The sequence below is a fragment of the Cadophora gregata genome (genome assembly GCF_030347475.1).
Source record: "Cadophora gregata isolate MNR1 chromosome Unknown scaffold_2, whole genome shotgun sequence".
NCBI classification, from domain to species: Eukaryota; Fungi; Ascomycota; class Leotiomycetes; order Helotiales; family Ploettnerulaceae; genus Cadophora; species Cadophora gregata.
Window position 1 is genome coordinate 2,392,705 of NW_026695925.1, and position 20,114 is coordinate 2,412,818.

The 20,114-nt window shown below is 48.5% G+C and overlaps 6 protein-coding genes across 7 annotated transcripts; 3 read left to right on the forward strand and 3 right to left on the reverse strand.

Moving 5' to 3' along the window:
• Positions 1 to 547: 547 nt before the first annotated feature.
• Positions 548 to 5,898, reverse strand: SWR1 (swr1 complex component; the record flags this gene model as incomplete). The annotated part of the gene is made up of 2 exons (XM_058501592.1): positions 548 to 5,792; positions 5,853 to 5,898. 2 exons carry the CDS (start codon positions 5,896 to 5,898, stop codon positions 919 to 921), a joined length of 4,920 nt encoding a protein of 1,639 aa, XP_058362913.1. The 3' UTR covers positions 548 to 918.
• Positions 5,899 to 6,055: 157 nt separating this feature from the next.
• Positions 6,056 to 6,962, forward strand: ONS95_008057 (uncharacterized protein; the record flags this gene model as incomplete). The annotated part of the gene is made up of 6 exons (XM_058501593.1): positions 6,056 to 6,058; positions 6,216 to 6,254; positions 6,313 to 6,432; positions 6,492 to 6,515; positions 6,571 to 6,882; positions 6,939 to 6,962. 6 exons carry the CDS (start codon positions 6,056 to 6,058, stop codon positions 6,960 to 6,962), a joined length of 522 nt encoding a protein of 173 aa, XP_058362914.1.
• Positions 6,963 to 7,863: 901 nt separating this feature from the next.
• On the forward strand, positions 7,864 to 9,443 carry ONS95_008058 (uncharacterized protein; the record flags this gene model as incomplete). The annotated part of the gene is made up of 5 exons (XM_058501594.1): positions 7,864 to 7,904; positions 7,950 to 8,005; positions 8,058 to 8,261; positions 8,324 to 8,878; positions 8,932 to 9,443. The coding sequence occupies 5 exons, from the start codon at positions 7,864 to 7,866 to the stop codon at positions 9,441 to 9,443; spliced, it is 1,368 nt and encodes a 455-aa protein (XP_058362915.1).
• Positions 9,444 to 10,081: 638 nt separating this feature from the next.
• ONS95_008059 (uncharacterized protein) lies at positions 10,082 to 10,623 on the reverse strand (the record flags this gene model as incomplete). Its single annotated transcript, XM_058501595.1, has 2 exons — positions 10,082 to 10,256; positions 10,346 to 10,623. The coding sequence occupies 2 exons, from the start codon at positions 10,621 to 10,623 to the stop codon at positions 10,082 to 10,084; spliced, it is 453 nt and encodes a 150-aa protein (XP_058362916.1).
• A 3,141-nt stretch (positions 10,624 to 13,764) lies between these two features.
• On the forward strand, positions 13,765 to 14,109 carry ONS95_008060 (uncharacterized protein; the record flags this gene model as incomplete). The annotated part of the gene is made up of 1 exon (XM_058501596.1): positions 13,765 to 14,109. The coding sequence occupies one exon, from the start codon at positions 13,765 to 13,767 to the stop codon at positions 14,107 to 14,109; it is 345 nt and encodes a 114-aa protein (XP_058362917.1).
• Positions 14,110 to 15,681: 1,572 nt separating this feature from the next.
• Positions 15,682 to 17,767, reverse strand: ONS95_008061 (uncharacterized protein). Of its 2 annotated transcripts, XM_058501597.1 has the most exons (3): positions 17,291 to 17,767; positions 17,143 to 17,236; positions 15,682 to 17,084 (listed from the first exon to the last, which is right to left on the reverse strand). In XM_058501597.1, the coding sequence occupies exons 1-3, from the start codon at positions 17,363 to 17,365 to the stop codon at positions 15,799 to 15,801; spliced, it is 1,455 nt and encodes a 484-aa protein (XP_058362918.1). In that variant the 5' UTR covers positions 17,366 to 17,767; the 3' UTR covers positions 15,682 to 15,798. The 2 variants fall into 2 exon arrangements, with proteins under 2 accessions (XP_058362918.1, XP_058362919.1); XM_058501598.1 differs by having other exon boundaries at positions 15,682 to 17,236.
• Between the last annotated feature and the right edge of the window lie 2,347 nt (positions 17,768 to 20,114).

Below are 20,114 nucleotides of genomic sequence, written 5' to 3' on the forward strand. Positions count from 1 at the left end.
TGTGCGAGGGGAAATCAGAAGATGTCTCGGGATCTTCGGGGAGGCTGACAAAAGACAATGAAAATCGAGCGGAGATCAGCTCCGTTGTGCCAATGTTCAGCCCTTTCTTCTACTCAGCCTCGGACAGGGATGCGTGATGGGATGGAGCAAGAAGTGACTGTGAGAAAAACAAAAGAAGATGAAGGAGTGGGGAGAAGTGCTCAAGTAGATCAAGTATTTGTTTTGGTAAGCAAGTTTGATCTAGGGAGATTGGGGAAATAATTGCCGCGGACGTAAATCTTACGGTTGGTGATATCGGTTCCGCGAGCTTCCCAAATTCGGTTTGGCTCTTCAGCAACCCCGAAGCCTTCTCGCTGCACCGTCAGCAGGTTTTAGTGGGGTAGAAACCATACCGTCCATTATGCACATAGTTCGTAGTAGGATGGTCTCAATCAGCCGAAAGTGATTGATTGGATAATGGACCAGGTATGCTAAATGCATTTGTTATGCTTAGATCGGATATACCCTGTTTGCATATCGTTTGGGATGATCCTGAGTGAAGAAGTGGCTTGCAAAGAATTTGAAGTTAAATAGTATAGATATATGCAACTGCCAAGAATAGAACGATTGTAATGATAGACAAGAATATGTACTTCCATACTTCACTGCTGGAACTTGAGACGCAAAGTGTTATCTTCATCACAGCATATTGCTTTTCGGTTATGTATATAGTACAGTAGTCCTTTTCGTCTTGATGAGCGATCCGCCCAGACCTTCCAAATACAGTGCTACAGCCTGTGCTTGAGCGACTCCCAGTGATGCAAAGTATTTGTCAACGCCGACGCCAACCCATGGTCATGTAACATGACTCATTCTACGTACTCAAACAAAGTCGGCTCGTAACCTCAAATATTGTTATACAAAATCGAAAACCACCAATCATCGCGCGCGATGGGAGCGATGGTCCCTTCCTCGTTTGCTCTTGCTCTTGTCTTTGGGCAGCTCCAGCGGAGTGTCCTTGACTTGATCAGCAACTAATCGTAGCAAGTACTCGTCTGTCGAGCGAACTCGGTCACCCCATGCATTCATCTCGTCGTCACTGTCTACCTCCATTACTTCTTCAATGGCTGGGGTCCCTGATCCACCCGGTGTAGGCGCAGTTTCTCGTGGAGTTCCAACTCCTGCTGGGGTTGCAGAAGCTGTCGCATTTTCGTCAAAGTCAGCGGCATCTGTTTGAACGATTTCCCGCTCAGCTACTTTTGCCGCTGCAACATCTTCCTGATCCTCAGCTTGTGCAAGGACCTTTTGCACATCCTTTTCATTTCCAGGACCCCCTAGCAAGCGATCCATGGCTGCATTCGCGGCAGCATCCCCATCGAGCACCTCTGAATTCTCGCCAAGAACGTCACGGACCGACATCTTGTTGAAATAATCGGTTGTGAAGTCTCCCTCTTGAATGACGACGTCGTCGAGCATTTGTTTTTGGCTTGCTTTGCGAAGGATGTTGGCTTCAATTGTGTGCTCTGACACCAACCGATAGATATGCACATCACGAGTCTGGCCAATACGATGGCATCTATCCTGGCATTGTTTATCCATAGCTGGGTTCCAATCGAGGTCATAGAAAATGACAGTATCAGCCCCAGTAAGATTGATACCTAATCCTCCAGATCTAGTTGATAGGATAAATGCAAGAATGCGGGTGTCGTTGTTGAAACGATCTGTAAGTACTTGTCGTTGTTCGATCTTCGTCGAGCCATCAAGACGAAGATATTTGTGACCATGAATGTTAAGAAACTGTTCCAGGATATCCAGGACCTTGGTCATCTGCGTGAATATCAAGGCCCGATGACCTCCAGCCTCTAGCTTGCGAAGAAGTTTCGCCAAGGTCTGCAGTTTACCACAATCGTACTGGAGCAATCGCTTGTCTGGGAACTGTATGGATAATCTCATACGAGCCTCATGGAATGGATCGGCTTTGGAGCTGGTAAGTGAGCTCTGAACAGTGCCTAGTCCTTTAGACGAGAGCATCATGGAATTGATATCCCTTGCGACTACCGGAGGTGTTACACAGGCGAATTTCTGGATGGTGGTGTTTAGAGCTTCGGACCTAGATTCTAGTGTTGGAATCATTGACATCAACGTCGGCGAGCGGGTTTCAAGCCAGGTCATCATTTGTTTCCGCTGCGTGGGGCGAGGCTTCAAAGGTCGGTCGTTGATATCCAGGGTGAGACGATTGAGAAGCTGGGTTCCATAAATAGGTTTTTGTTGACGTCTGAGGGCGTTGAGGTACACACAGTGCTGAAGTTCCTCGAATCGCCCCCACCTTGAGGCGCTTTCCAAGTAGATTAGATTGGCCCTTGCGGTAGACGGATCAAGACTTGTCAACGCGTTCTGGGCCCTCAGGCGCTGAGCTTCACGCATATCCATGAGTACGCGCTGAGCACTGAGCGCAGCGCTGCGTGAAGCGACATTTCCTGCAAGTCGTTCGTGCTTTGTTGGGACAAGGTTCAGGAATTCTAGGCTGGCTTTGGTCATAGGATCTTCACGAAGAAGGCGTCTTCGGACGAGTAGTTCTTTGATCTCAAAATCTGCGATGGCTGACTTTTCCATTGGGAAGGAGGTCATGATTGCCCGCTCCACGAAAAGGTCAGGATGATTGCAGACCTTTCTCAATTGCATTAAGCAATTGATTATGGAGAGGTAGTTCCCTCCAGACAATGTGTCACGGGTATCGCCTCGACTCAGAAATCCATCGTAGAGCTCGCGTTGACGTTTAGACAAACGACAGAATTCGACGTGCTCGTACTTGGCAGGCATCTGCTTTTCTACATCTGCTTTCAATCTGCGGAGAAGATAGGGCCGCAGCAGTCTGTGAAGCTTAGTAATGATTCCCTTGGATTCGTCGTCCATCTGCTCGCGGCCGTGTTCGAGAATTTGTTCCGAGGGTTTTTTGAACCAGTCTTGGAATTCCTTCAAGTCCGCAAATCCTCCAACTCCCTGGCCGGTACCATCTGAAGGCATTAAAAAGTACAGCAAGGACCATAACTCGGTCAGGTTGTTTTGAAGAGGTGTCCCAGTGATCAAAAGACGTGCTCTGGTGTTGAAATTCAACATCGTTTGCCATCTCTGTGAATTGAAGTTCTTGATGTTATGAGCCTCGTCGAGAATCATGTAATGCCATCGGCGACGCTTGAAGACCTGCTGATCCTGGATGACAAGCTGGTAAGATGTTATAATGACATTCCAGGCATCGTCAGTCTTCCAGCCTTGTCGCTTCCGCTTGCGCTCCTCCTGAGACCCGTAGTACGTCAAGATCTTGAATCCCGGACACCACTTCTTGAATTCCATTTCCCAGTTCAACATAACACTGGTGGGCACGATGACCAGATGTGGTCCCCAAACTTCGTGCTCACAGGCAAGATGAGCCAATAGGGCAATGGTTTGAATTGTCTTGCCCAAGCCCATCTCGTCCGCGAGAATTCCATTTGTGTTGTTGGCATACAAGCCAGCTAGCCAATCCAGACCATAGTGCTGATATTCTCTGAGGGTTCCCCTGAGTAAGAATGGGACCTTGGTCTTGAGCTGGTTGCTAGGCTGAGGCGTGATACTTCCAGTGACCTGGCGACTGTGGTGAAGTTCAACCGATGATGCAGAATCACTTTCGGAAGGGCGTGTGTCGGTCGTTCTTGGGGTCGGCTGACTACTTCGGTCGGGACTTGTAGGAAGCATTTCGGATAGAACCTGCTTCATAGGTTTTGGTCGGTCAAGTGAAAGGCTATCTTTGTCGCCGAATGCAGTCGGTTGCTCAGTCAGCTTTGCAGATTCCTCTGCGTTGATGAGTCTATTCACTGTCGAATCTGATGCGTTGCCTTCAATGGCATCCGGAACGAAGGACACCTCGCCTTCACCATTCGCAGTTTCTTCTATACCAGCCAGTTCTGTAGGATCTGCATCACCTGTTTCAACCGCTGTATCTGGTTCTGGCTCAACAGTGCCGAGCTCCACAGCTTTCAGTTCAGAAGGAGCGAGGAATCCAAGGAGTGAAGATTCTCCCATTTCATCCTCCTCCTCGTCACTGCCGTCCTCGTCATCTTCATGGCTTTCACGGTCTTCGTCACTGGATCCCATGTCATCATCCATGTCAACCGACTCATCGCTATCATCAAGATTCTCCTCTATATCCAGGCCAGGTCCTTGTTCGTCTGGAACGCCCGATTCACTGTCAACATCCACCATTTCTTCGTCGACCGAATCAATGTCAGGCCCAGGGAGAGCAGCGTATTTTTCCCGAAGTTGCTCAACAGTCAAATGTTCATCATCCGCTGCATCGACTTTCACTTGTTCTTCGTCCGGTTCTGATTCAGACTCAGACATATTGCTCTCGCGATCGTCCTCTGTCTCAGAAACAGAACCTTCTTCATTGTCTGATGCATCGGAAACATCAGTCTCACCTTCGTCCGTGGCGGCACCAGAGCCAATTTGCGACCTTCGCGCCTGAAGCTTCTGCGTTGACACGTCCACCGCTTCACTCAAGGCTTTCCTCACTCGAGCTTGTTCTTGTGCTTCCCATTCCAATAATCGCCGTCGATTGACTTCCATCTTCACATTCTCGAACACAGCATCCAGAGTTCTCGTTACGAGCTTCTTGTATTGGGCCCTACGAGCTTCTTCATTTTCTGCTTCGATTTGGGCCAGGGTCTTTGGTTGCCGTCGATACCATTCAGTAACACAGGCCTCTGCGACTCGTTTTGCAGCTGCACGATGTTTCTTCTGTTCGATCAACATGAGTCTTCTAAATTCGAAAGCAGCTCTGATCATATGATCAGCATGCGAATATTGCCGTGGAAGCTGATCAGTGGCCTCTGGCTGATAGACTGAGCATCTTTCAACACTCAATACTCCACCAGGTTTGACAGCTTCCTCTGCCCGTAGTATGACATCGGAATCTTTTATGATTTGCTCCGAGCTATACTCAGATGGTTCGTCAGCATCATAAAGCCCACCATCCTCAACGCGTATGTTTGCTCCAAGATCGAAATAGTCTTTGAGGGTCTCGTATTGCTTGTGGCGTGGGAGAACGAGTCCAGGATGTATGAGAGGAATGGTGGCGGACTTGACGCGAAATCTGATACGTGAAAGAATGGCTTTTGGGCTTGGTATTGACTGCTCATCAGCCTTGGAGGCCTGTGGTTGAGGGGTCCCTTCGTCATCCAATGTCTCTGCGACTTTCCCTGACCGACGGCCCTTGAATGTACGAGCTTGTGCTGGGGCAGTTTGCGGAGTCTTCGGAGTTGAGGACTTCTTATGCGAACGTACTGGAGTTGCTATTTGTGCACTAGGCATCGACTTGCGATGAGATCTTTTGGGAGATGCAGGTTTGGCGGGAGACTTCGGGGGATGTTGAGAAGCTGTGCTAGACGATCCAGGTCGTTTTATTCCATTTATTGACGTTGTGGGTGCATCTCTTGCCTGAAGCGATGGGGTAGGTCCATTCGCGATTCCATGCTTGCCTTTCGAGTATTCCTTCTGTACAGCGCCTCGTGTTTGCCTTTTATCGGATGGCGGTTGCAGCTCCAGGGGTACGTGATTTGTCCTGCCAGACTTCCTCTTCCCATCCTGTGTAAACGACGATAGGCCCTCAGCTTTTATCTGCTTCCATGGCGGGGATGGTGGTTTGTCCTTTGGCCTCTGTTTGGAGTTCGGCGTAGTTGTTGAGACTCGACGCCTTTTACTAGGTGGTTCTCCATCTCCTTCAGCCTCGTCATGCTGGCCATTCACTCTTGGAGGGTCATCGCCATTCGTAGGGGGTTCTAACAGTCGAAATGATTAGTTATGTTGCGCCTGTCGCGTCGAGTGATGTTTGCGCATACCATGTACTTTTTGTTCGTCTTGCGCATCCGACGCGGTCTGTGTCATGACTTCTTAGGAGAGGGGGCAAGGCACTACCGTGAACTTCATGAATATCACATCTGCAGGGATGGTACTAACTTCGGAAGATGCGCAGTCTACAACAGATTCCAACTGCGAGATTTTGGCATGCCCAGAGCTCATTTGCAGCTTCTGTTGAAGAAAAATGGTAAACTTGAGGGTTTGGGGGTAGTCAACAGAAATTTGAATTGCCACAGAGCGGAGGAGCCATCGAGATACGGTGACCCATAGTGAGAATAGGCGAAGAACTAGCGCGCTTTTGGGACCGCAACTCCATGGGAGCTCGACTGAGATGATGAGGAGAGGTACAACGAAATCTACCCATTGCGACCACAAAAATCACGGTAGACGTCCACAAATACCCCAAGGCAATGGCCCGATGATACTAACATTTACTCCCAGATGCTTTCCCGGCGAGTTGCGACAGCTCGCCCGCTGCGGAATGCTTTCCCTGTCATTCGACGAGCAGCTCTCAATCAACAGCGAGGAGTTGCGCAGGCTGGACCAGAATATCCCAGATTAGTCAGTGGCTGTACTTTTCAGGCACAAAGATGAAGCTGTAGCTAATACTGTTTGCGTAGACTGACGTCGAGGATCCTGGAATGGTCAGCGACATGGACATAGCCCGTTCCATTCTCACATGGCTAATTTTCTATACAGAATGGAGGATACATCAATCCACCACCGGTCAAACGTCAATTTCGTGACCCTCATGCAGATTGGTGGGACAAGCAAGAGCGTCGAAACTATGGAGAGCCAGTTCATGAGGACAATGATATCCTAGGGATGTTTTCGCCGGAGGAGTATACGCACACCAAGCCAGGCAAGGGTTTGTTCCAGATCGGATGTTTTATTGCAGCCGTTCTAGGACTCTGTACTGTAGTTGGGATGTCATACCCGGATAAGCAGTCGGTACCAAGAGAGTTCGAAGGCGGACTGGAACGGGAATTGGGAGGGCCAACCGCAGTCAGGGTACGTGATATTCCAAGACATGATGTGTATCGACCACTAACTCGTCTTTTTCTTAGGCGAGGGCTCCAGGTGATGAATAGAGAAGAGAGTAGACAATTTGTACATATGAGTAACATCGCTCACTAAGTGATTGACGTTAAGCAGCCTATCATAATAAGGCTGCCAATGATTTAACCCGAGAGGCACTGCTACCAGCAGCAAATGTAAGAACCTGCTAGATCTCGAATACTACTTTCAGAAGTTTCCAATTAGTCTGGTCATGAGATTCCAGACTTAGGGCTTTCTCTGAGACGGAGTCAACAGCAGTCGTTCAGGACTGTAATAAGCCTTAGAAGTGCGCGGAACACCTCATCGGCTTCTGCCCATATCCAACTGCTGTTCGTGCGTTGGCTTCAACCAATGGCTCCTTCCTTCCATCATAAATGGTGAATGAGGAAGTGCATATGCACTGTTCCTGCCTTGAAGATCTCAAGTTCATCTACACCGTCCCTTCCGTGTCGTGCCCTTTAGTTTCTTTACTCATCTTCTTGCAACTGCGACGTCTCTGCTTCTCTTCTCAGCTTCGAGATCTCCTTGGCTCGGTCGACAGTTGTCTTTCAAGTCTTGCTACATCAAGAGCACTTGCTTACCCCAGCCGTAACAAGCTTTGCATTCCTTCAAAATGCGTTACCAAAATTGGGACGTTCTCCTATTCCCCGACCAGTACAAGGTCCCCTTGCAGGAGTTCAAAACCAGCTGTCAAGTCATACAAGATCCAGGTACACGGCAGACTAAATCATTCTTGGAATTGTCTGAGAGCAATACACTAATTACCAATCAGAATCTCATAACTTGCAATCGAATCCTCTTTTATTGCCAACCGTAACGTCCTTCATACCAGGTCTGCCCGCCGGAGCTGCTTTCCGAGCCTCTATCCATTGTTGGCAGAATCCTGAGATCAGTCGTTATATCCAAACCTTGAAGAAGTCATCCGATATTGTCATGTTCGAAGCGCGACTATTCATTGATGGCAGGCTTGCAGGGTAATTCTAATCTATCGAGCCTCCTTGCCTACGCTGACGATTCAGTTCCAAATGGTTCAACCAAAGCGGTCCGTGGCCAACCATTATCGAGCTTAGTGTTGGTAAGTCGGAGAACTTATTTTTCCTCGCTCGATGACTCGTTGACGACCACAGATCTCGATAAGAATGGCGAGTTTGAAAAGATGAAATTCCCGACTTTCCACAAAGAACTACTTTCCCAAAGCTATTGGAATCCAGGAGATGATCTCGGCCGAATTAAGGTTGTCATTTCCGAAGGCTTCTCTCGTGAGCAACTGACTTATCCATTCGAGCGCATCAAAAATATCGTATCATTCTCATTCCAGCATGCGCCGCTGGGTGGGTCTTCCCAGCGCTCTTTTTTACTATCTTCATATTCATCTAACATAATTGTCCCATAGACGTCCTCGAAGCATCCTCTATCGCCTGGCCAAACGCTGCTATGTGGCGTCATGTATCTCTTGTTGGACCGTACTATGCACAGAATTCTTCACCACGACATGGATCCGACGGGATCGAGGCTCATAGCCACTCTCCCCGTCATGGACAGTCAAGCAAGCCAGCTTTCCCGATCCCAAGCGCCGGGGCAATGCCACCGCCTCCACTCTTCCCTCGACAGCCTGCTTACGATCCCTTCATCACTGATCACAACAACCCGGCATTTAGCGGCTGGCGACACACCTCCACAACAGACACCTCGATGCCAGATTACTCAAGCACCAATACTCGTACAAGCAGTAGCCGCCAGGTATCAGATCCTATGCAATTTGAGAAGACAGGCCGCCAGTTCGAGTCTATGCAGATGCCTGGAGCTTTTGAATCTCTTGTCGAAGCACTAACACCAGCTGCACCAGTTGTGCCAACGAACACGCCCGACAATGGTCTTGCCAGAAACATGGCTGGCTTAAGTGCTGCATCACGGAAAGCTTCTTCCAAGATGTCCATAGATAGCTCTGGTATGATCGATTCATGAATGGAGAAGATGTCGAGTACTGATTAAATCTTGCAGTCAAAGCAGATGAGCAGCAAATTCCGAAGCCATCCAACGTCTTGAAATCATCCGGATTCAGTGGCATTAAGAGCAGAAAGGAGAATATCCAGGATTCACCACTGGTAACTATCAACATCAATCCCATTGGCAATGAGAACGCCACCCGGAAAGTCAGTATTCCAAAGACAGGTACAACCATTTCCCCTGGAGTTGCAGAAACGAAGGTAGCCAGCAGTGAAGACACTCGAAAGCCTAGCCAGCCATTAGAATCGACTGGCAACCAAGCTGGAACCACAGCATCTGGTTCGGCAAACGACAATCCTGCTCGCCGGGTCAGTCGGCCATTTGCAACAACGAACAACAGCGGCACCAAGAGACAACGTGTCGTTACTCCAGCTGCCGCTAAAGTCATTGATGATGAGGATGAGCCGCGGTCTTCGCCCTCTATCAGAAAGGCGTCTCAAGCGAGCGCAAGAGCCGAGAACAAGGAGAAAGACCGAGTTGTCCTGGGTGGAATCGAAAATGTTTGAATTATTGTCATCATTACTTGCTTCCAACTTAAAAGTCATTGACTCTTTGAAAAATTGTTGGAGCGAGGCTGTTCTCAGGATTATCAATACTTACCAGTAGAATTTCTCGAGCTACCGATTCATCACAAACGACTCTCCATCTCATCGGAGAGAGGTTATGTTCATAAAGTGCTATCATTAAATAAGTATTGTACAACCCTCACTGACAGCTGTGGTATCCTCCTTTGACGGGTGTGCCCATAATGATTGCCGTCCCATCTTCGTGTCTTGATGTTTGGGTGTATGTATGGAGCGGGTATGATGAGAATTGATATAAAAGACGCCGACGCTTTATGCCGTTTGAATCCAAACCCGGGATAAACCAATTGTGTCGTTGAACCCCATCCCATAAAAGTCATCATGTCAACGCCACCGCAATGCATCCCATTGATTTCAGTAAAAATCATCTTGCTACCAAATCCCATGGCTCTCCACTCTTGTCCCTCATGCTCTCATGCTTTTTTTGTACACGTTATATGCCTTGGTCTATCCTCCTCGCCCACCTTGATGAGCCGGAAAGATGGAAAGATCACAGAGCTTAGATTTCGTTCCTAGTTCGGCATGTGTAATCGGCGGTGGTCGCTTCGATTCACGAATGCTCATTTCTTCCGTCCGCCTGCGGCGCCAGTGGCTGTGATCTTCGACGTTGACATCAGATCGCCAATGTATTTCTGAAGGAATTTGTTGTTGCTGTCGAGCTTGTCATGTTCTTCCTTCACGGCTTCGATGCGGTTGAAGATCTCGAGGAGGGACTTTTGGAGGATTTTGGCGTGTCTGTTTGGATCCTGTTAGCGTTGTTTGTCTCGATTCATGGTTATTTTCAGGTATGGAGGATTGTGCCTAGATCTGTGGGGTTGGCATACTCATTCAGCTGCACCTTTGCATCCTCGCTCATCTTCTCTAGGTCCTGACTACTCCTCCTGGGACTCATAGCCCGTGCATCATCCTCGTCGAATACCTCGTCGCCCTCCTTCAGCTCAACTCTTGGGTGCTCGCGTGGCACGATGATGGTACCGCTCGATTTTCTTGAGTGTAGACGGGGTCGTTTAGCCGTGGAGTCTGCTGGTTGTGGGTGAGGGTGCGTGCCTCCTCCTCCGCCTTCTTCGTGGACGGACGAGCTAGATGATGAAGCCGACGACATTATTGTTTGGTTGGGAGGCGAGGCCATACTATGGGGTATTTGTGTGCTTGGTTGTGTGGAGGGAGGTAGCTGTGTAACGAATACTTCGTTACGGGCGAGCACTCTTTGCAAGGAAGTAGGTACTTTGCTCCACTGCTGGTTGACAAAGTCGTTGCCGTACTGCAGTGTAGTCTTGGTACTGCAATATGTAGGTAGGGAGGCGCCGGTACAGTATCGTGACTGTTTCAGTGTGGTGTGGTGAGTGAGTCGTTCCTTGTTCGGTTTCTGGAAGAATGAGGGAGGTCAAGAGCGGCTTGTTTTCAGTATATCGGCAGTGCCTAAGTAGGTAGTATGGTCACATCGAATATCTGCAGTGCTGCAAATCGGATCAATCAATGGCTGAATTGTCGAAGTGAAGTCGGGGAGGGAAAAGTTGGGGGTAAGGGACCATTTGCAAGGCGTAGAAGTGGAGGAGAGAGACGGTGGTGGATGTGGTGGTGCTTGCAGCTTGCGGTGGAGTGGAGTGGGAGTTCTGTCCGCGGCTGGCTGATGGGCGGACGGTGCAGGTGGGCGAAAAGAGTGGCAGGCGACTGGAGACAGAGAGGACAAGGATGGGACAGGGAGGCAGGGGAGGAGAGGACAGGGCAGGGCAGGGCAGGGCAGGCGTGCGGCGTGCAGCGTGCAGCGTGTGCAGTGCAGGGTGTGTGGACCCTGAAGTGTGAAGATCCGAGAAGGTTTGAAATATGTGACCACCGTGGACCATTACAATACAGTATCATTTACACTTATAGTAGTCCTAAATGGAAAGTCAAGCCAGCTTGGAGCCCCTTGAGAGCACTGCAGTAACAAGTCCTTAGTCCTTCTCACCTCACCACCGCACTTCCCAAGTCATCCTTCCCTTCCCTTCCCTTCCTTCCACACTTCCGTCGTCGTACAGTAGTTTGACTGGCCCCGCCAAGCTGCAAGCATGTCCCAGGATTGTTGACCGACGATCAACAGGCGAGGAATGGAAGGCTTGGGACTTGGGAGACCCGCAGGCCGTGGGAGACGCCATCCCTGTCTGCATGCCCGAGAATGGCTCCGGGAGGGTCGATATTAGACTGCAAAGGTCTGTGGATATCGTGAGCTAGGTGCAGACTACGAGACAAATTATGATATGAAAGATCCGGGAGGGGAAGGTGTAGCGACAGCTAGGAAGGAGGGGTTGCAATTTGTTTATTTATTTGGTTGTTTGTCTTCATTCCTTACGGTCCTTTAAATTCGATACTTAACACTGTATGGACTCGACTTGACAAGACTCGACAAAAGACTCGAAGTGATAGAAGAGCAAGCTCTCTAGAAAAAACATCGGAGGTACTCTACTTTGGGCAGCACACTAGATGAGAGAGTTCTTCTTGCGGGTCTAACACCAGCAGCACCGCACTCCAGAAGGAAATACTGTGCGAGTAATGTGCAACTACTGTACAGCTGTGGGTGATACTATGTCGGCTAGCACAGCAGCTTGACCAGCTTGACAATAGGGGCTGTTTGGCGGGTGGTAACTTCGTAAATTACAATCTACGATTTTAGATGGATAATAAGCCATAAAGGCGGCGGGCACTATCTATATGGTGTGTGTGTTTTGGCGTCAAGAGGCTCAACTGCACTCAGGTAGGTAAATTATGGTCGATACAAGTGCCGCTCTTGAGGATCTGCAAAAGTTTCAAGATGGTTCAGCTAATCAAGACGTACCGTATCAACAATCTGATCTCTTGATTGGATGCATAACTTTAAGCAACAGGGTTTAAAACATTCAAACAGCAATGTGCTGAAAAGGCGCTAGACAATTAAACCGGGGAGGGGACCATAGGTACGAAAGTACCTAAGGTAGGCGTCAAATTTCGGTGCCCGCTTGATTAAGGCTCAGATATGACCAGTTTTGCAGGGCTTCACCTGTATCAGCATCTGTACGAGTTTGAGTATCACATCGATGTCCTTGCGCCTCAAACATCTCGTGAGGCGCGCAAGATTGAGATTGCAAATGACGATATTTCGAAGACTCCTGATCCGAGCGAATGGGAACATCCCAGTCGTCATTTCGGGGTTGGATTAGGTAGAGTTCAGTTCAGATGGGACTCATGGCCCATGGGAGGCGTTTTACGATGCGGCCGTGCCATGTGACCATCCTGCCCTGCCCTGCCCTGCCTTCCAATACTAGTTGCCCTGCACTGAGGCGAGGCGCTGACTTGACCCTGACAGAGATGGGCTTGGTGGCGAACAAACGTTGAAGCTCAAGCGACTTGATGCTATTCGTTTACTGCTTCTGCTCAGCTCTCCTCTTCCTACAGTATCGTTCCAAACTCTCCTCTTCTCCCTCTTCATTATTATCATTCCATTCTCAAGGCTCGTCTCCTCTCTCTCGAGCCGCCGCAGGATGGAAATGCCCCCACTGCACTCGGCCACTGTTGTTTGGGTGGGAGGTGGGATTATTGGCATTGATAAACCGACACCCTCCTCCCCCATTCACCACCCTCGTCATTGTGCTGCCCATGCCCATGCCAATCCCTCCGCCCTGACATCATCGCCAGGCATTGCTGTACTGTAAGTCTCACTGCAAGAGAAGAGATCAACGACCGCCTTTCCCGTTGTCGCCTCCGTCGTCTTTCTCCACAAGGCAGCCCGTTGCACCATCAGCACTTCTTTTCCTCTTTGGCTCACAGCAACGCATCCTGTGAACCAATCCGTGATGTTTCACGCTCCCGTCCCCCAGCATCCTGACAAGACAGGAAGCCGGCGATAAACCTCTGTTTTCCCCACTGTACTGTACATTATTAAGTATTACATCGTGTGCCGATGATCATCTCAGGAGATTCCAACAGCATCCCTCAATTTCTCCGAGTCGGGTGTGCACTGGCCTATGAGCATAGCATATAATACTGTAGCTGAACTCTGGCAGCATCCCTTCAATTACACGGTTAGAGCCTGAGAGACCATGGCATTCTCCCTGCCTCCAATCCCAGGTCGTTGGGTCCGCAATATATCCCAAAAAGACCCCAGACAGGCTCACTCAATTGTGAAATTATCAACAGGACAGCAATGTCAAAGGCATTTATTTAACTCGGCTCAGGTGAAGGCTGATGGTACAAGGTAGATTGGGCCTTTCCTGCTCGAAGCAAGTAAGAAATGATGTCGTCGTTATGCGAAATGATGAGGATCTACCAGGTGATCAGCCATTCTCTCATCTGTCATTGCCCGTTCAGGGATTTTTGTCAAGACGCAGACATCATACCTGTCACCTGGCTGAACTTCAACCGCGCAAAATCCGGTACTGGTAGACCTCTCCAGATCTTCCAGATGCAGGTTCAAGGGCAAAACACACTTCAAAACGAGCTGTCAGTTCCATTAACTGCCTCATTCGTTCAGAACTTGACAACACGAAACATTTCACGATTCACCCAAGCAGAGCTTATCTTGGGACGACATAGAAGAACGCTGTTGGATGCGTGTGTTCTTCTGGCGGTGAAGTGATCGGCTCAAATGAAAGTCTCTTTCAATATTTCGTCCGGGTCCTGTGAACAGCCGGCTGCTCCATCACTCGGCACCGTCATCCCGCAGCACTTTTGTTACAACAACGCTACTTCGTACTTTCGTACATCGGAGCCGTGCACTCTCTATGGGCAGGCTTCCTGCCTGAAAAACTTTGTTTTATTTTTTGGTTTTACCCCTCACAACCGTGCGGGATCAACTCAAAGTTTTAAGGGACTCAGGCCGGGGAATATAAGCATTTCATTGTGCATCCGCTTTCCACGAATCACTTCACAGAGTCTAGTGGGACTTGTGGAGAACCCATTATTCAGAAGGATTGGCCGAGGAACATTTCCGAACTTACAGATGTCGTGATCGGAAATTTATGGGTTCGCTACAGTAATTGAGTCCCTGCATGCGTGCAGCTTGCACTTCAAGTTCAGGTTTGTGGGTATTTCCAATTCAAGATGTATCCTCGCACGTGTTCGGTATTCTTTCCTTGGGCTTCCCCATATATCCTCATGTTGCCCAGCCATCGTTGGACCTGCGGCCGCCGTTTAAAAGCAAGCCGACTGGCCGTCAAGCACGAAAAGGAAGTATGCTCCGCGCTTGGGAACACAAGAGTGGAGTAGCCGAGTACAATGTTTCCCAATCACCAGCTCTGAATCGGATCTGTGTATTCTTCTTGAAGTCACTGGGAGCTTGGAAGATCAGACGGTGGAGAATCAATAATAGGTCTCATGCATGCGGCAGAGTGGTTCTGCGTACAGTTTGCAGCCATCCAGTAATTAGTCCTTGCTTTGGATGTTACTGTTCTTTGCCACTGACTGGGAAGGCTAAGAATGGGTTATATTGTGATGAATTATTCTCTCAACCAGATTCACGCACTCTGTTACCGGTGGATAGGATGCACTTAGAACAAAGTAACCCGTCAAGTGGGTAAGGCTACACAATCGACCCTGTTATTTAGATGTCCTAGCATCTCATTTTCGGGCCGTTGGATCGATCTCCAGTACCCAACATAATACCAGCAGCTATCAGAACGGATGAGTTGATCATCGCATAGAAGTAGATGTTGCGTATGATCGTTGAGCCGCACCTTGCTGCCAACTAGGCATTATCATATTAGGAGAAGTCGCTAGTCAAAAAAGCGAGGAGTTGACATCGAAAGCAACTTTCCTGTGGCGCCAGATCCACACTTCCCAGTCCTACATGAGGGTTAATTCGATTCATTACTTTCCATAATTCTAGTTTTTCTTTTTCTTTGTCCGCCGATATGTCCTTTCTTGCATTCTCGGACAACCGCATTCGTAGATCCTTCTTGTTGCTTGAGGTGGCTGTGGTAACCGGGTATCCGCCTTGGCACCTTGTACCTTTCTCCGCAACAACGAATGATAGATGGTCGTTAAAATGGGCCCCATGATGAAGTATCCTGTAGATTGCAAGAATGCCATGTCCGTTTGTCTTGGGATGTTGGTCCCACAACAGGTATCTCTCTCTCGTCCGGAGGTACAGCTCCCCGTTTTCACTGCCATGCATGATTGGAGCACAGCCATTATGCCAGCAGACCAAAGACTAGGTGACTTGAATGAGTAAATTCTAGCATATTTCTTGTCTATGCAAACAAATCCTAAAATGAAATGTACACGAGTATCACAGTCTACGCATTCCAACCCGCGACCTAATGCCCTTTCAATCCAAGTCGATTCTAAACCTCTCCCTCAACCGCCCCCCAAACACATAGAACAACAAAGGACTCGGCGCCAGAAGCAAACTCACAAACCCGAAGATACTGAACCCCCACCCAAGCCCGACTCTCTCCAACAAGGCCCCTGTAAAAACAGGCACGACGCCCCCCACCACACTCCGGAACAAACTGCCCGCCGCAATAGCACTAGCAGCATACTTCTCGAACGAGTCAATGTAGTAATTTTGCACGGCGTTGAAAATAGCAACCTGCCCGATGCCGTAGAAAAACGTCGCTGTGATGGGAACCATGAAATGAATATGGTACTCTGTCGTCCACGCGAATGTGAAAAGAGATACGGGGATCAATACTGAGCCGATGTTTGCGAGTGGGAGCCTGTACTCTGGTTTTGGGACATTGTTGTGTTTTTTGGAGAGAGAGTTGTATACTGTCCCTATCCTCGGCACGAGAAACCACACCGCCGTCAAGAACCCCAGCCCAGGACCCAGGTATGTCAATCCAACCTGCAGCGTACTGAAGCCGTATAGTCCGCCATATATACTCTGGAACTGCGTATACATGCTGTAAGTGATAGCGAAGAGCAGTGCTTGGTACAAAGCCATCGTTATGACGATAGGCTGAGTAAAGAGAATCAAGAGAGGTCGCTTGATAGACTGTGTTAGCTTCGCGCGGAGAGGCCGCAAGTCCTCGCCCTCGTAGTAGTAATGAGTCGAGTCTTCTGCCTCAAGGGTCTTCTTGCGCTGCGAGAGGATTGCGGGGACGTAGGTCTCCCGGAGGAAGAAGAAAGCACCGAAGACGGCGACGGAGCAGATTATTAGCAGAACCCAAAAGAGCCATGGCCAGGGCAAGTTGTCGAGGATCACTGCGCCGAGGAGAGGCCCGATTGTTGGGCCTAGGAGGGGACCGAGGAGATACCAGCCGAAGATACCTGCTCGTTCGCTGGGTGCATACATATCGCTGATGGTGCCGCCTCCGTTTGCGATCCCGATACTTCCAAAGAATCCAGCAATCGTCCTCAACGTAATGAGCACTGGTAGGCTCTTCGCCAACGCGGTAGGTATCTGAAGCAGAGTGAAGATAGTGAAGCACACGAGATACAGTGGTTTTCTTCCGAACGTCTCGGACAGTGGTGCTAGGATCAACGGGCCAACACCGAGCATTACGACGAAGCCGGTTTGACACCCTATCACGCCGTCGGTGGTGGCATGCAGAGACCCTGCTATTTGTTCAATGCCTGGTGCAAACATTGAGCTCGCGAGGGGGCTGAGAACTGTGCCACGTTAGTGTGGGCTGTGAAGAATAACAGGGTCGGCGATGGAATGCCGTACTGGACATGGAGGCGATGACGGCGATGTTTGCGAGTTTCTTCCATTCTGACCAGTTTCTTGGGTTGTCGTCGTCTTTTTTGCTGAACTGTAGTAACTAGTTTGACTATCAGTGCTATGGTGATGGGTCAAGCGTAGCATTGGAACAAACATGTCTATCTTCGTGAGATGATGCGCTGCCGTTTGAGAGGAGTGGCGCTCTCTCGTCGGGAGTATGTTGAGGCATGTCTAGCTTCTATCATAGAAGCGGAGAAGGAAAATAATATTTGGCAAAAAGGAAATAGATGCAAGTCTCAGACCTTAGGTGAGAAGGCAAGGGAATGAGATGAGGGTGAGATGAGATGAGCTTCTAGCTTGTTTACCAGAACCCTGGAAAGGGACTAGAATCGATGACGACGTGCCACAAAGCACTAGAACATCGCCAGCCGTCTTTCAGGGCTTGACGGCTGGATGCGCCGGAATTGCTCGCTTCAGTTCAACAACAAAATAGAAATATATCGCCGTTGAACTGTGGTCCTAGGAGAGGAGACTTGTTTTGATGGCCTTTTATAAGAAATTCCAAGCAGTGGGTGATGATCAGAGGTTGGGATTGTGTGAAGTTACAGCAATATCAGAAATTAACTTTGCGGGGCTAGCCTCGCTAATTTTTTTCGCCCTTACAAGGTCTTAAAAATCGCTTTGAATAATTATTATATAGTAATAATGTTGGTCCGCAGACTATTCAAGGGGGACATAGGCAGCAATCAGGAGGACGGGCATTCCCGGTCAGGGTGACGGGCCCCTTTCGGAGGCGAACCGGGGGTTAATCAGGAGTAGTATATCCTTTTAACTGCGTTTCTATGCACTGTCCTGAAAGCCCTGAGAGTGAAGCCTGTAAGCGAGACTGTTATGCCTAAAGAGTTGCCAGATCGGCCGCTAAGGCTTACCCCACACGCTGTTAACACCCTGTAACACACTGAAGGAGACGTGCATGCCGCAGTTAAGGGGATATTCTGAACCTTAGACACGCTCCTTAGAAAACACAATTTTGAACACCTTTTGAACTGAACCTTTGATTCTTACGTATATCGATATACACTTGTTACTTGTTTACTGGTACGATGACATCACCTACTCCTATATTTCTAGTTATCCTCTTATAATCTTTATGGATATGCGATTGGAGTAGAAACTTGATTTATTTGTCTGAGTACTTGAGTGGCCTCAATACGAGGGAATACAGTAGGTCAGAATACGAACTAAACGAGCGTACAATGTAAACCCGGAGTAGCTTCGTTCTAGAGCTGATGTTGATACGAAATAGTGTGGAAAATCAAACTTGAAATCAAGTAGCTGATAAACCAGGGACTAAGTAGACGACCAACACTTAGGTCACTGTTCTGTGATTATGGGATTCATGAACTTGACCAGCAGACCCCGACACATTGCACTTGCACTTACATCCACGCTCCCAAAGAGGAGCGGAGAAGAACCATGCAGCGATACGAGATTTCGTGTCTGGATCGAACTAATAGTACTAGGTTAACACAACTCACTGAACAAAAGACAGGGGGTGTAAATTGTAAGGCTTACTTCTCCAGGTTTCATGTTAATATTTGCTCGATCCTGTGTGATTTCTATCCGACCTCCAAAGTCATCTCCGGGATGTGGGCAGATACCGAACAAGCCTTTAGCATTGTTGTCCGCGAGGGTGTTCTAGAATTCAGCTAGAAAGGTAGCTGTTTTTAGATCTGTGATATCAGGTTTAACTCCCTGACTACCATCGACAGAATAAACAAACTCATAAGGAATGAGATTGCCTTCGTCCGAGATCATCTAATTGGCAGGTCTGCTATGCTCGTCCTAGAAAGCAGATTCGCCTTGGGTCCAGGGGACTGATGGTCCACGGAATTTCACGAGTTTCTCATTGTCATCAAGATCAAAGTGTTGATAGAGAAGAATGAGGCCGTACTTTCGGTCTATATTATGGTCAAGAAAGAGTTTCTTCAATGAGGATTCCACAAGGGATTTTCCTTGGATAGTGTTAAAAGCCCTGCTTGCGTCACCAAGCGAAGGGAGATTGTTATAGACATCAGAAGAATAAGTGCTGATAAGCATGATTGAATAATAGATTGGGGTGGAAGGTGTTATAATGAGGTCGAAGGTTGCCTAGAGTGGAAGATGAATTGCCGTGGACGATTTTTCTGGGTTCAAAGAAGGATATTGAATCTTATATATTTTAGAGACAGAGAGAGAGCCTTGATCCAATTTGGATTGTATAACTTTGATGAGAAATGAAAAAGTATAACGTTGCAACTTTACAACTCACGAATCATGCTAAAGAGTTTCTAGAGGAAGAGAAAAACATAATTACTATCAGCAGACCATTCTTGGAAGCCTGTTGTAAATAAAGTTTTCGTTTGATCAAGCCAAAACTAATTATCCACGATTCCTCTCACCGTCTTCCCTCTGTACGAAACAGTAATATATCCAGATCGACGATCGAACGTCTGCTATCCCTCAACTGCTGTGTTAAACACACCAGCAGGACCCTGTAATTAAGCGAAGAACGCTAAGATTTGAATGCTTTGTCGTTGTCCAGGTAGCCTTAGCGCTTCGCTTTTGTGCCCTGGAAAAGTGTGGTTTCGACAGTTGAGGGGACTGGCTATAAACTCCCTGTTAAAAGTGTGCTCAATACGGCAGTTGAGGGGATACGGGCTGCTGCCAGGATTGCACTTCGCTCCAGACCTTCACTCCAGGAACAAGATCAGCGTCTTCAGTACCGTCTTGTGATAAAGTGTGATCCTGGCAGCAGCCAGACGGATACCCCACGGATCTCGTCGAATCGAAACTACGAATTTCAATACAATTTGAACTCGTCACGAATGGCGTGGAACCTGATCGCCACCTCAAAGATCCAACCCCGGTGAGTTGCGAACATCAGACGCTAAGCCTAATATAGCCTAACTCTTACCACTAGTGCAGGATAACGTGGC